Genomic DNA, 12920 nt, shown 5'->3' on the forward strand with positions numbered 1-12920 from the left:
GGTCGAATATCGGAGATAACATCACTACATACTAGCAGTTTTTTGCTTAAAGGTCAACACTACTGGACATCCGACGGCGATTGGCGTATCGTAGACATCAACCTTCTCAACGATTCAAGCTAAATCACAATCGAAGATACCCTGTGCACTGCAGCAAGTTCAGTAGCTCGGACATCAACTAGAGATCAGCATTGTTTCTAACGTCAATGCAGAACAGCTCTGTCTCAGCATAGATGTTCTCAGGGTCTCCACAGGCACTAGCCCAAAGGCGATAGTTGCAACTAGGAGAAAATATTAGCACGCATGTCTATTAATAATTATATCAGGCATAGCATACTTAAGAGGGACATCCATCGGTCCAGGTGGAGGGATGGTAACCTCATCTCGACCCATGACCGCGTATCGCAGGACTAGCTCGGTCACTGGAGGATAGTCAACGCGGTTGGTAAGGTAGATGCAAAAGGTCTTGTTCTCCTCTCCACTGCTTCAGTCAGCAAGTGTAAAGAAATAGCTCTGAGGGCAAAAGCTCACGAGACATGGGACCATTTGACCGTCAAGGGCTCCTTGAGGTCCCAAGTAGTCTGGGCTGGTTCACCGCCACCTGGCTTTTCCCAAAGCATGTTGATAGATCGATAATGATAAACTAAATATGTGAAATATTTTGAGTCTGAACACAGGTCAGAACGATGGCACGATATTGAGAGCAGAAAATGAGCAAGAGGAACTGCTCAATTATATACCCGTGGGTTTGCACAATGCCTTCGACAGAGGCAGGGATCCAGAAGTGCTTTGACCGAAGGTGACGACAATATATGACTACAATTGCAGTTAGTATATTTATTCAACTGTTGGTCTGTTAAACAGTGAGGTAAATCACGATGTAAATGTCCATCAGAGGCTGCCTAGGCGAGCGGAGATGCGCAACAAGGTGTAGATGCTGCCTGAGAGATGCAGATACGAGCATTTCACAGCATCCTATGGTTGCAGCTTGCGTTACAGAGGCCCAAGCATTGTCCATGGCGCTCTCCCTCCAGTACATGCATAGGTAAGATGTCGAACCAGGACGTACGTTTTATGGGAGGGCGTCTGCGAGATGCATATTAGGTCCATCCAGAAGCTCGTCGCCGCTTACACAATTGGCTGGAGGATAAAGCGTTCGGCTATCTAAGCTTCAGATATAAAACCTTTTGCTTCCCAGAGCTCGTTCCAGCAAGGATCTATAAGCTTACTATTGATCTGATTACCCCACTGTGTAACAATGGATGCAAAGGGTCCCTTGTCAATCTGATGAGCTCTACTCCAGTTTCGGAATGTGTGAACGCAACCCATAAATAATTTCTGTGTCACAGTCCATCGGCGAATAACCTTCACATTTCTCAGTATGCCCGAGACTCTCACACTCGCCACTATAGAATCATAGTACGTAAAGATCTGAGTCCTCACGGCTCGTAGTTCGAGGAATCCGGTTATTTTGCAGCCGGTCGCTACCAAACCTTCGAGAACTCCGACCAGAGATAGAACCCCAGACACGTTAACAGCTCCGATAGTCTGGGAGTGAGAGAAGATTCATTGGAGGGGGGATACCTCGAGGCTAAACAGGGGCTTATCACTTCGCGACATCTTCCATACCATACACTTTCCTACACGTTAAGAAATTCCTCTTCTAGGTCTTCCGCCATCTTTCATGTTTTTTCCTTATTCCTATAAAGCCTCCAGTGTCAATCAATGGCCTGTATTTGAATTGCTAACATTCCGAAGACTTCAAGTTACTTTCTGCACACCATAGCAGTTAGCACCATGCTAACTTTGAAGTCGTCATTGATGACCACCGGTGTGGTCTTCCCATGCGGTTAAAAGCCCTCAGTTGCCTTTCTTACCTGGCATCTTCTAGCAAGAATTTGGCCGATTCCAATTGCTTTCATATTTACTAACAGTCACCGAGAGACCTGGTAGAAAATGCGGTCTTCTGAACTGCTATCGTCACTTAAAAGATGCCAGAAACCTTTCGCAACATCAGCACAGAGATGAAAAAATAATTCTAGTCCCGATGAAATATGCTAATGTCAACAATCGATAACATGAGAGTGCCTGTGCCGTTCCCCGCCTGACAGAACTTTCCATGGAATTTTGCTTGCACGTGGTTAGTAAATAGCGGATATCCCCTCTACATATCCTGTCAGGGCAGGACATGCATCCGTAGCCAGTGGGATAGTGGCAAATGATTCCCGGAGAGGAATCCGCAGTGGATCTTCATGATCGGCTCACACCCCGCATTCGCCTTGTGAATATTCTTCCCTCTATGCTTCTTGTCATCTCGGAAACTTCTCCTTTATTGCATCGTCTGCCCCCATCTTGATATTCCATATTTATCTCACGGTTCCAGAACTACTCGGTATTGATTGCTCGGAAAAGTTGTTTTGTAGCTCAAGTATGCAATCGTGCAAACCCTACCCGGAAAACTAATTGAATTCACTCGAGTTGTAACCATAGTTCTGAAAGTCAAGACCAACAATATGACCTCTTATCACACTCCATTTACCCCATTTATTACATTAAATAACATTCAGATCTTTATATACTACGGCGTTCGATGAGTGAGTGCACTGTCTCCGGTGATGTTCGCGCAGAGGCAGTGACCGGATAAATATCCGATCAGCACTAGCATTTCCGAGCCCTCCATCACAGCATCGGACATCGTCTTCATTGAACAATAGGGTATCTGGGACTAATTTAAATACTGACATTTCTTCAATGATCGATCCAAGTTATTCAAGATAGAATTTGCTTACTAAATATCTTGTCTATGTAACAACAACAACCTAAAGATCAAGATGCTCTCTACAATCGCACCACACCCACCCACACTACAGGAGCCTCTGTCTAAAGGCGATGTCACTTTGCCTTTGGAATCCCAAGAGCCTTCGACAATTGACGAGCTTGTTCGTCAGCGTGCATCACTTGGGGCCGCTCAGCCCATCATCTCCTATCCGAGCCCCGGCATCGAATATGCGGACTATCCACTGCAGCAACTGGATGTCTTCGCATTCCGCGTCTCCAAGGTGCTATCAGATCGCATTCCGCCCCGGAAGTCGTCAGCTGAAACCCCCAAAGTCATCGCTTTACTGGGGCCATCTGACCTCAACTACCTGGTGATGCTGCTTTCCCTAGCTAAGCTGAGTCACAGTGGACTGCTTTTATCAACCAGGATATCCGTGGATGCTTACGTCTCGCTACTGGAGAAGACCGGGTCAAGGCATATCTTCATTCATAGCTCTTTCCGGGACACCGCTGAAGATATCAAGAAGCGGGTACCTGAGCTTGTCATTGATGAGATTCTGACTGAGGAAAACTATCACCATCCCATTACGGAGGATGTCGACACGAACCTGGTCCCGCACCTTGACCCGAAAATTGAGTCGAAGCATATCGCATGGATTATTCATTCGAGTGGCTCGACTGGACTTCCGAAGCCTATTTTCCATACCCAATCTGCCGCACTGAAGAATTACTCGGGACATATGAACATGTCGGGGTTCGTTACTTTGCCGCTGTACCACAACCATGGAATCAGCTGTCTCTTCCGGACAATTCACGCTAAGAAACAGCTGCATCTCTATAATGCCAATATTCCATTGACCAGGCAGTACCTGCTTGAGATTATGGGCTCGAACGCTTTCGAGATCTTCTATGGTGTGCCGTATGCACTGAAGTTGTTGGCTGAGACACAGGAGGGAATATCCGCTTTGGCTAAGCTTAAGGCCGTCATGTTCGGAGGGTCGGCATGCCCAGACTCTCTGGGCAACTTGCTGGTCGATAATGGTGTTCATCTCATCAGTCACTATGGATCGTGAGTGCTTCTCAACCGCATTGGAATATTCTTACTAACACACATGCAGAACTGAGACCGGTCAGCTCATGATGTCCACCAGGCCTCGCGAAGACAAGGGATGGGACTGGCTCCGCCCCTCTGACTATGTCAAGAAATTCTTGAGATTTGAAGAGCGCTTTCCGGGAGTATTCGAACTAGTGTGTCTAGATGGCTGGCCCTCCAAGGTCATGACAAACCGGCCGGACGGCTCCTACGCCACCAAGGACCTGTTTATCAAACATCCCACCATGGAAGCATACAAGTACTATGCTCGTCTGGACGATACAATCATCCTATATAATGGAGAAAAGGTCAACCCACTTGACCTGGAAGGACGAGTCCGGCAGCGCAGCACTGTTGCCGAAGCCATTGCGTTCGGAGCAGGCAAAGCTCAGATCGGACTGGCTGTCGTCCGCGCACCTGGCACCGAGTCACTCTCCGATGAAGAGGTCATTGACAGTATTTGGCCAGCTGTTGAGAAGGCTCATGAGGCGCTACCTGCGTTCGGACAGCTCTCGAAGAACATGGTTCGAGTGTTGCCTGCAGACACTCCCTACCCTCGGACTGACAAGGGCACCATCATCCGTCAAGCCTTCTACAAGAACTTCCAACCTCTGATTGAAGAAGTTTATGCCGCTGTGGACGCCATGACGGGCACATTGGTTATGTCCGAGTCTGAGCTGAGGGCCTTCCTTAGAAAGCAACTTCTCCAGATCCTGCCCCTCAAGGATTCCAGTCTGCTGACCGACGATGCCGATTTCTTCTCCCTGGGCATGGACTCCCTACAGGCCAGCCAGCTGCGCACTGTGCTCGTCCAGAACTTGGACACCAAGGGGCATCAACTGGGGCTCAACATTGCCTTCGAGCAGCCCACTATTGCCGTGCTCGCCCGCTTTCTAGCCGCTGTACAGTCCGGAGAAGCCCTCCCAGATTTTCAACCGATCCCTGAACAGATGCGTGCACTCATCTCACAATTCAGCCACTTTGAACCACATTTTCCACTTCCCAATGACCTTCCCGGTCGTTACGTCGTAAGTCACTTTTACCATCTCAACAAGTACATCCTCCTAACAATCACAGGTCCTCACCGGCGCCACCGGCTCCCTCGGCAGCCACGTTGCACATCAACTCGCGCAGAACCCCTCCGTGAACAAAGTCTACTGCCTTATCCGCGCCTCCTCTCCCATCGAAGCCTACAAGCGCGTCCACGACGCTCTCCAAGCCCGCCACCTCTACACCCCTCTCTCATCTTCCTCCAAAGCCAAGCTCATCGCCCTCCCCGCCCCAGCCCTATCCCACCCAACTCTCTCCCTCCCGGAAGAAACCTACAACACTCTCCTCACCGAAACCACCGACATCATCCACTGCGCCTGGCCCGTCAACTTCAACCTCCAGCTCAGCAGTCTCGCACACGACACTCTCCCCACCCTGCACAACCTCCTCACTCTAGCCCTAAAAGCCCAGCGCCCCGAACCCGCCACCTTCAACTTCTGCTCCTCCGTCAGCAGCGTTGTCAACAGCACCGTCTCCCCCATCCCGGAATCCCTGCCGGACTCCCTCACCGCCGCGCAATCCATGGGCTACGCACAATCCAAGCTCATCGCAGAACACATCTGCGCCAACGCCACGCCCTACCTGGATGCCCGTGTCCTCCGTATCGGGCAAATCATCGGCGACACCAAGCACGGGGTATGGAATGCCACGGAAGCAATTCCGCTGATGCTGAGGGCTGCGGTTACGGTGGGGGCGTTGCCGAGGCTAGATGAGAGGATGCGGTGGGTGCCGGTTGATGTTGTTGCTGGGGCAGTAATGCATATTACGCTTCACCAGGAGGAAAGTGCCGGGAGGAAGAAGGGGGTAGATGATGTGGAGGTGTATAATATTCTGAACCCGTACAGCTTCCATTGGACAAAGGATCTGCTTCCTGCTCTGAGAGCTGCCGGGTTGGAGTTTGAGGATGTGGAGTTCGGGGAGTGGATTCAGCGGGTGAGGAATGTGGCGGATCCGGAGAGGAATCCGCCGATTAAGTTGGTCGGGTTCTGGGAGGGGAAGTATGGGAGTAAGAAGCCGTTCAGTGGTTTGGAGTTTGTGACGGACAAGGCGAGGGAGAGGGCCGAAGGGTTGAGAGGGTTGAGTGTGGATGGGTTGGAGGGGGGGTTGGTGGGCAGGATGGTGGAGTGGTTTAGGGAGGTTGCGTGGGTTTGAAGTAGTATATATGGTATCAGTCAGTGGTTAAGTGTGTTACTGTGTTACTCATGTGGACTTTCTGGGATAGTCTGTTTTGAGATGATTATTTATATGGATATACTATGACTTTAGTGCGAGGTGAAGGCAATATTTAGACTATTTACTAGTAGGATTGGACATAGGTTGAATTCTATTTGCGCAGTCTCTTCGGCTTACAACAGTATTATGATTCTACTCGGCTAGAGTTCCTCAATACTGCTTTGAATACTAGACGAGGCCCATAAATTTAGTTAGAAGAAAGCCATCACTGTACTTAGTACTAGAACTTATGATGCTATAGCACGGGCTGGTGCTGGCGCAGATATATATAGACCACAACGGATCATAGTACCAGTAAGTATATTATTGAATACTAAGTGGTAATGGTCTATGAACTCAAGATCCTGATTACTACTTATACATCGAATAGAGCACATACCCACAATATAAAGGATTTACCGGCACTGGCTATCGCATTTAGAGGAGAGATGGAGAGCTGTGTTTACCTATATAGTAATTGTGTGCATGGGAGAGGAACAGGAAAATGAGTGGTAAATCACCATAACCGCGGCACTGAGCGGTCACTACTGGCATTATTTGATAACTGGTAGTAAAAAAGGCATTGAATTAAGTGGATCAGCAGCATGCATGAACCAATGGGGTCTGGCACACGTTCTTGTGGTGATAGATCGATTATCTGAAGTGACTGGAATGTTCTTATCCCAAACAGGAAACAAGCTCATCATGTGATGCCTGAAAGCGGTGAGCTGTTTCCACGTGACGTGGCAGGATCCACAGCGGTGAGCCGCGGCAGATCCGCCTTTTTGCTGTCGGTGATTGGCTGCGGGAAAAAGTCAGTAGCAGAAAAAAAAATAAGAGCAGCGGGAAACGGTTGCCATCGAAGCGGCGGGAGGTCTGCCAGCATCAAAACTTTTCCCTTCTTCCTCTTCTTCCTCTCCCCTTCACTTGCTTTTCCTCGTTCTTACCACGCTTTTCCGGGTAGACGATCTTTCTTTCTTTCCCTTGCATCATTTCTTGACCATCCATTCTTTGGTCTGATTTTTCTTCTTCTTTTTTCTTTACTATTATTATCTTGTTCGCATCTGTATAATATCTTGTCAAGATGTCCGGTGTTACGCCCGTTGCTGTCTACGCCCTGCGCGTCCCCGCCAATGGCGCTCTGATCCCCGCCGTTCCGGAGTTCTCTGCCATGGTCAGTAGTTGAAATTGCAGCCAGTGAGCCTATTGTATTCCTGTTTCTAACCGTTTGCGACAGTTCCGTGTCAGCATGGCTGCCATTGACCCCGATGAGGCTCCCGAGTACGAGGACGGTTTCGACTCCAACAAGCGCCCCCGTGCTACCCTGAAGCTTGTGCGCGCTCCCCCTGGTCTCGACCTCGAGGGCGAGGATGATGATGACGAGGACTGGGAGGACGACGAGGATGAGGATTCCGAGGATGATGAGGAGGTCAACGGTGGTCCCAGCGACAAGGAGAAGGCCCGCAAGCTCAAGCTGGCTGCCGCTCGCAAGGAGCTCGAGGATGCCATGGATGAGGATGATGACGAGGAGGACGACGAGGAGGGCGAGTTCGACCTCAAGGCCGCCATCTCCAAGCTGATCAAGGGCAAGGCCCCCGCCAACGATGATGAGGAGTCTGATGCCGAGTCCGATGAAGGTCTTGAGCTCGACGAGACTGTCATCTGTACCCTGGACCCCGAGAAGGTATGCGAAACTTCCGAATCTTTTTGTGCGAGTATGCGCGCTAACCCCCATGTAGAACTGCCAGCAGCCTCTCGACATCGTTGTTAACGAGGAGGAGCCCGTCTTCTTCAAGGTTACCGGTACCCACACCATCTACCTGACCGGTAACTATGTCATGCCCACCGACGACCACCACCATGACCATGATGACGAGGAGTCCGATGAGGAGGACTACGACCTTTCTCCCGATGAGGATGAGCTCGACATGGAGGACCTGATCGGCGAGGATGACGAGAGCGATGACCTCGACGACCTGGAGAACCCTCGTATCACCGAGGTCGACAGCGAGGAGGAGGAAGCCCCCAAGCTCGTTGAGTCCAAGGAGACCAAGGGTAAGGGCAAGCGCGCTGCTGAGCCCGAGGAGGCCAAGCCCGAGCCCGCCCTCAGCAAGAAGCAGCAGAAGAAGCTGAAGAAGAACAACGGCGAGGCCGCCCCCGTTGAGGAGAAGAAGGAGGCCAAGGAGGGCAAGGAGGCCAAGAAGGTCCAGTTCGCCAAGAACCTTGAGCAGGGCCCGACTGGCTCCACCCAGCAGAAGCCTGCTGAGAAGTCCACCGGCACCCTGGGTGTCAAGGAGGTCAAGGGCGTCAAGATCGACGACAAGAAGCTGGGACAGGGTGTCGCCGCCAAGGCTGGTAACACCGTTGCCATGCGCTACATTGGCAAGCTCGAGGACGGCAAGGTCTTCGACGGTAAGTCACGAGTCCTATAATAAGAGCAGAAGGTTCTGGTGCTAACTCTCCGTGTAGCCAACAAGAAGGGCAAGCCTTTCACCTTCAAGCTCGGTAAGGGCGAGGTCATCAAGGGTTGGGACATCGGTGTCGCCGGCATGGCTGTCGGTGGTGAGCGCCGCATCAGCATCCCCCCTCACCTCGCCTACGGCAAGCGTGCTCTCCCCGGCATCCCCGCCAACTCCAAGCTGATCTTCGACGTCAAGCTTCTCGAGATCAAATAGATCTGAGCCCCCCTACTAACATCTAGCTGTCTGTGTCTGTTACTCCATTTGGGTTTGCTTCACCGGTGTTTGGGGGTTCGTTCAATCTGACATCAGTCCTGTGATATCCGACTTGTTTTTCTCTTGCACAGCCTTCCGATGCATATTGGCAGGGATGAGGATATTGCAAGCCATCCAACTATCTTTGTCTAATAAAAAGTGTTTGGTTTGATTCATTTGGGTGCCGTCCTTGCTCTTGTAGTGTCTAAGTAGATGATGTTCAAGTAGAGCTTGCTCTGTTCCTGCCCTAAATGTGCAGTCTTCGTCCCGTCGTGCCTGCCGTGGATGAAGCCCTCTGCAGAGTACTCTGCCTTGTAGAATTTCTCACCATCATTCTCATATGTTCGTAAAGATGGTATGCCGACACATGCAGTATCTGAGTCCAACGTTGCTCTCTGGGGATTACCAATACCGCACATATCCCCAATCTCTCATTCATACCACTCTCTTTCGCTAAGATACATTATAAACCTCTTCAGGAAGCGCATGATTTATTCACTGGCCCGACTCACTCAGTCCCTGGATCCTCCATTGCGATGATCGTCCATCTCATGCCCGACACCGTCTCTTCCACTCCCCGTGGCAGCCCAGCACACCCAGACCTCACCATGGAGACCACCGTGGAACTCTCCGGCAGCGCCTCAACCATCTCAGCCGATGCAGAGTATCAGGTAGCCCAACACAAAAGCAATGGCATCCGGGATCGCATCAAGCAACGGAGCTCTAGGATCCTCTCTTTATTGGGGCTTCGAGGCCCCGGTGGTGGTAGGGCTGTGAATTATGATGAAACAAACATCCGAAGGCTGACATGGGACCTAGTATTGAAAACAGTGACAACGCGTGAAACTACTGTCCCGCAGAAACCTTCGAGCGATAGCAACCCATCACAGTCTTTTCACTCTCTTCCAATTGACAACCGAGCCCCATCTAGCAGCACCGCCACGGAGGAAGAGGAAGGCCATGAGGGCCTGCTGACTTGCATCACCCACAGCTGTACGACTCCATTGCCTGAGACATTTATGACATCTGTCACTCCGAGGGAGGCAGGTTCTCCAAAACAATCAGGCGATACAGCACGAGCACGGAAGTCGGAGACGCCTGAGCTACAGAGCGGTTCAGTAGCCGCGGTCAAACGAAGCAAGTCAACGCCCGCTGTCCTGACTAGTATGGTGTCTACAAAACTGTCCACGACATTCGGTAATCCCACTGTCATTCGTCGCTCGCATCTTCGTTCGCCGCTTAACATAATGCCAGTGCATTATGCAGCTTCCTCACCAGGTTCAAGCAGATTGGTGGAGAGCCCCAATGACAGCTCGAGTCCGTCGACATCTCCCATAAGCAGTGTATCTCCGATGGGTACACAGTCCACTCCTCCCACTTCTGAGGACCCATCACGGGGTTCGAAACAGGCCCTTGGCGGTCCAGCCACAGCTTTGCCACATCCTTCTCCTTCACCCCATTCGGTGGAAGAAGCTTTGAGTTCGACCGAAGTTTCAGGGACGTCGCCGTCGATTGTTACAGTCGAAGCTGCTGCCAATGCCAAGGTTTTCTTCGAGACCTACTTTAACAACGTCTTCTGCGGGACAGACCCCCGTTCACAGCGTCGCCAGGAGCTGGAACAATACATGTATGGACTGCCACTGAGTCACGAAGAACGAGCACGCATCTGGGACAACTGGATCACCCAGGAGCGCCATTACCTCCGCCAATGCCGCGTCCTCAAGAGTCGGTCCCATGGCGGCGGTAGCCATGATACGACTGTGTCTCTCGCTGGATTTGAGGTCATCAAAGTGCTTGGACGGGGCAGCTTTGGGGTAGTGCGCCTTGTGAAGGAAGAGAAAGCAGAGGTTACAAACTACGACGGCGACACGGAAGATAAGCTCTTGCGCTGGAGAAATGAAGCTACAAACACCCGAGCAAATGGGCCAGATTCCCTTCGGTCTACGAGTGAGGGAACCAAAAGCAGCCGACGTAGAATCATGACCGGCGTGAAGAAGGATGTCTTTGCGATGAAGGTAATTCGCAAGTCGGCGATGATCCGTAACAGCCAGGAAGGTCACTTGCGAGCCGAAAGAGATTTCCTGGTGGCGTCGGCAAAATCTCGCTGGATTGTACCCTTGATAGCTAGCTTTCAGGATCAGAACCACCTTTACCTCATCATGGACTACATGGTGGGCGGGGATTTCCTCGGCTTGCTGATGCGTCGAAACATGTTGCCCGAAACAGTTGCCCGATGGTACATTGCTGAAATGATTCTCTGCATTGAAGAGGCTCATCGACTGTGCTGGATCCATCGCGATGTCAAGCCGGACAACTTTCTGATCTCGGCCTCGGGCCACTTGAAGATCTCGGACTTTGGTCTGGCCTTTGACGGGCATTGGGCACACGATCAGGTCTACTACAATGACCACCGCCACACCCTCCTCAAGCGACTCGGGATCCGGGTAGACGGCGATGCCCTTGACCAGACCGAGGCGAAAAGGATGGCGGAGTCTTCCAGTGCGCTGGATCCGGTATCAGTTGACGACTCCGGGTGGACGCCCCCCACTGCTGGTCTCCTAGGATGGCGCGATCGCACACAGAAACGGCGGTTAGCTGGAAGCATCGTCGGGACCAACCAGTATATGGCCCCCGAGGTGGTTCGTGGAGAGCTGTACGACGGGCGATGTGACTGGTGGAGTATTGGCATTATCCTGTACGAGGTAAGACATACCCTGTTGCTAAGGAGGCTACAGATATTGATACCGGCACCAGTGCCTATATGGCTTCACTCCCTTTGCTTCGGATGATCGCCAGAAGACGAAGTTAAAAATCCATGTAAGCACCCCTTCGCTGGTGTGCAGGTGAGGGATGACTGAGTGCTTGAAGCATCATCTCCAAACCCTACATTTCCCAAACCGCCCATCCGATAAGCTCATCTCTGCTGAAGCAATCGACTTGATAAACCATCTTCTGCAGGAGAAGGAACACCGCTTGTCCTCCAGCAAGTATCGCGTAAATGACTCCGTCACCTTTCGCCTGGCAGCCAAGCATCCCCTTTATAGTATGGATCCCCGCAATAGAAACTATCGCGGGTTCTATGTATACCCCAATGACGCAACAGACATCAAGAACCATCCCTTTTTTTGCTGCATCAACTGGAATGAAATCCACCAGTCAATGCCCCCGTTCATCCCCAAGGTCAAAGGCTGGGAAGATACCCGGTACTTCGATGACGCGGGATATGAGCATGGTCACGACGAGGCCTCTGCAGCCTCAGACGCAGAACATGCTGAGCCCTCCAGCGAGGCAGACGAGCGAGACGAGTGCCACCAGAATAAGGGAGACCCGCCTCGATATCAGGATATTGACAGCCTGCTGAGTCCCGTCGCAAGCAAGCCACCCCAAAAAAACCGCCGCAAGGGGAGAGACAAGAAGCGACCCAGGGACAAGTTGCTGCGAGACCGCAAACTACGCATGACGGTCTTGGAGATGCGCAAGAGGGGTGCATTCTTGGGATATACCTATCGCCGACCTCATGCCGTTGCGATGGCATTGGCCCCAGACCGCGGGCGAGGACTGCTGGCACGAGGCCATTTGTCGGAGCTGTACGGATAGAGAGCAGGTGTTCTGATCTCCTCTGATATTCCTGTACCTTGTCATGAATCACGATGTATTCTTCGCACCGTATTCTTGCCTCTCATCGTTACTTTGGCCATAATTTCCTATCCAAACAAAACACACTTGTCTGGCTATGACGTACTATTGATTATCTTGCATGACAGATGCACACGCTATCTTTCACTGCAATGTCCAGTGCTAATGAAAATTTTTATCAAGGGAAAGGAAAGGTATCTTCCATTTTTCATAACTCAGACATCATAGAAAACATCCAACCATCCATCCCCGTCGCCTTGAAACTCCAGATGCAAGTGTCAGTCTGTCAAAAGCGACCCTCAATAATCCACCCAATGCAATGTTTGCAAGGCGAAGAAAGTAAACAAAGTATGAACTTGAAAAAAGAAGCTGTATTCTAACACCCACATATATGGAAGTGTTGCGTTACCTTGAATGGCGAGAATTAGGCAGACCAG

The 12920-nt window shown here is 51.1% G+C and overlaps 4 protein-coding genes across 4 annotated transcripts; 3 read left to right on the forward strand and 1 right to left on the reverse strand.

Annotated features, from left to right (window-relative positions):
- Nucleotides 1–178: 178 nt before the first annotated feature.
- Nucleotides 179–620, reverse strand: AKAW2_80489A (uncharacterized protein; the record flags this gene model as incomplete). The annotated part of the gene is made up of 3 exons (XM_041681515.1): nt 179–281; nt 338–481; nt 532–620. 3 exons carry the CDS (start codon nt 618–620, stop codon nt 179–181), a joined length of 336 nt encoding a protein of 111 aa, XP_041548450.1.
- Nucleotides 621–2831: 2211 nt separating this feature from the next.
- On the forward strand, nt 2832–6073 carry AKAW2_80490S (putative NRPS-like enzyme; the record flags this gene model as incomplete). The annotated part of the gene is made up of 3 exons (XM_041681516.1): nt 2832–3847; nt 3897–4899; nt 4949–6073. The coding sequence occupies 3 exons, from the start codon at nt 2832–2834 to the stop codon at nt 6071–6073; spliced, it is 3144 nt and encodes a 1047-aa protein (XP_041548451.1).
- A 1144-nt stretch (nt 6074–7217) lies between these two features.
- FPR4 (FKBP-type peptidyl-prolyl cis-trans isomerase) lies at nt 7218–8808 on the forward strand (the record flags this gene model as incomplete). Its single annotated transcript, XM_041681517.1, has 4 exons — nt 7218–7307; nt 7371–7817; nt 7873–8545; nt 8603–8808. The coding sequence occupies 4 exons, from the start codon at nt 7218–7220 to the stop codon at nt 8806–8808; spliced, it is 1416 nt and encodes a 471-aa protein (XP_041548452.1).
- A 575-nt stretch (nt 8809–9383) lies between these two features.
- AKAW2_80492S (uncharacterized protein) lies at nt 9384–12444 on the forward strand (the record flags this gene model as incomplete). The annotated part of the gene is made up of 3 exons (XM_041681518.1): nt 9384–11549; nt 11602–11664; nt 11716–12444. 3 exons carry the CDS (start codon nt 9384–9386, stop codon nt 12442–12444), a joined length of 2958 nt encoding a protein of 985 aa, XP_041548453.1.
- Between the last annotated feature and the right edge of the window lie 476 nt (nt 12445–12920).

The sequence above is a fragment of the Aspergillus luchuensis genome, chromosome 8, assembly GCF_016861625.1.
Source record: "Aspergillus luchuensis IFO 4308 DNA, chromosome 8, nearly complete sequence".
Taxonomy (NCBI): domain Eukaryota; kingdom Fungi; phylum Ascomycota; class Eurotiomycetes; order Eurotiales; family Aspergillaceae; genus Aspergillus; species Aspergillus luchuensis.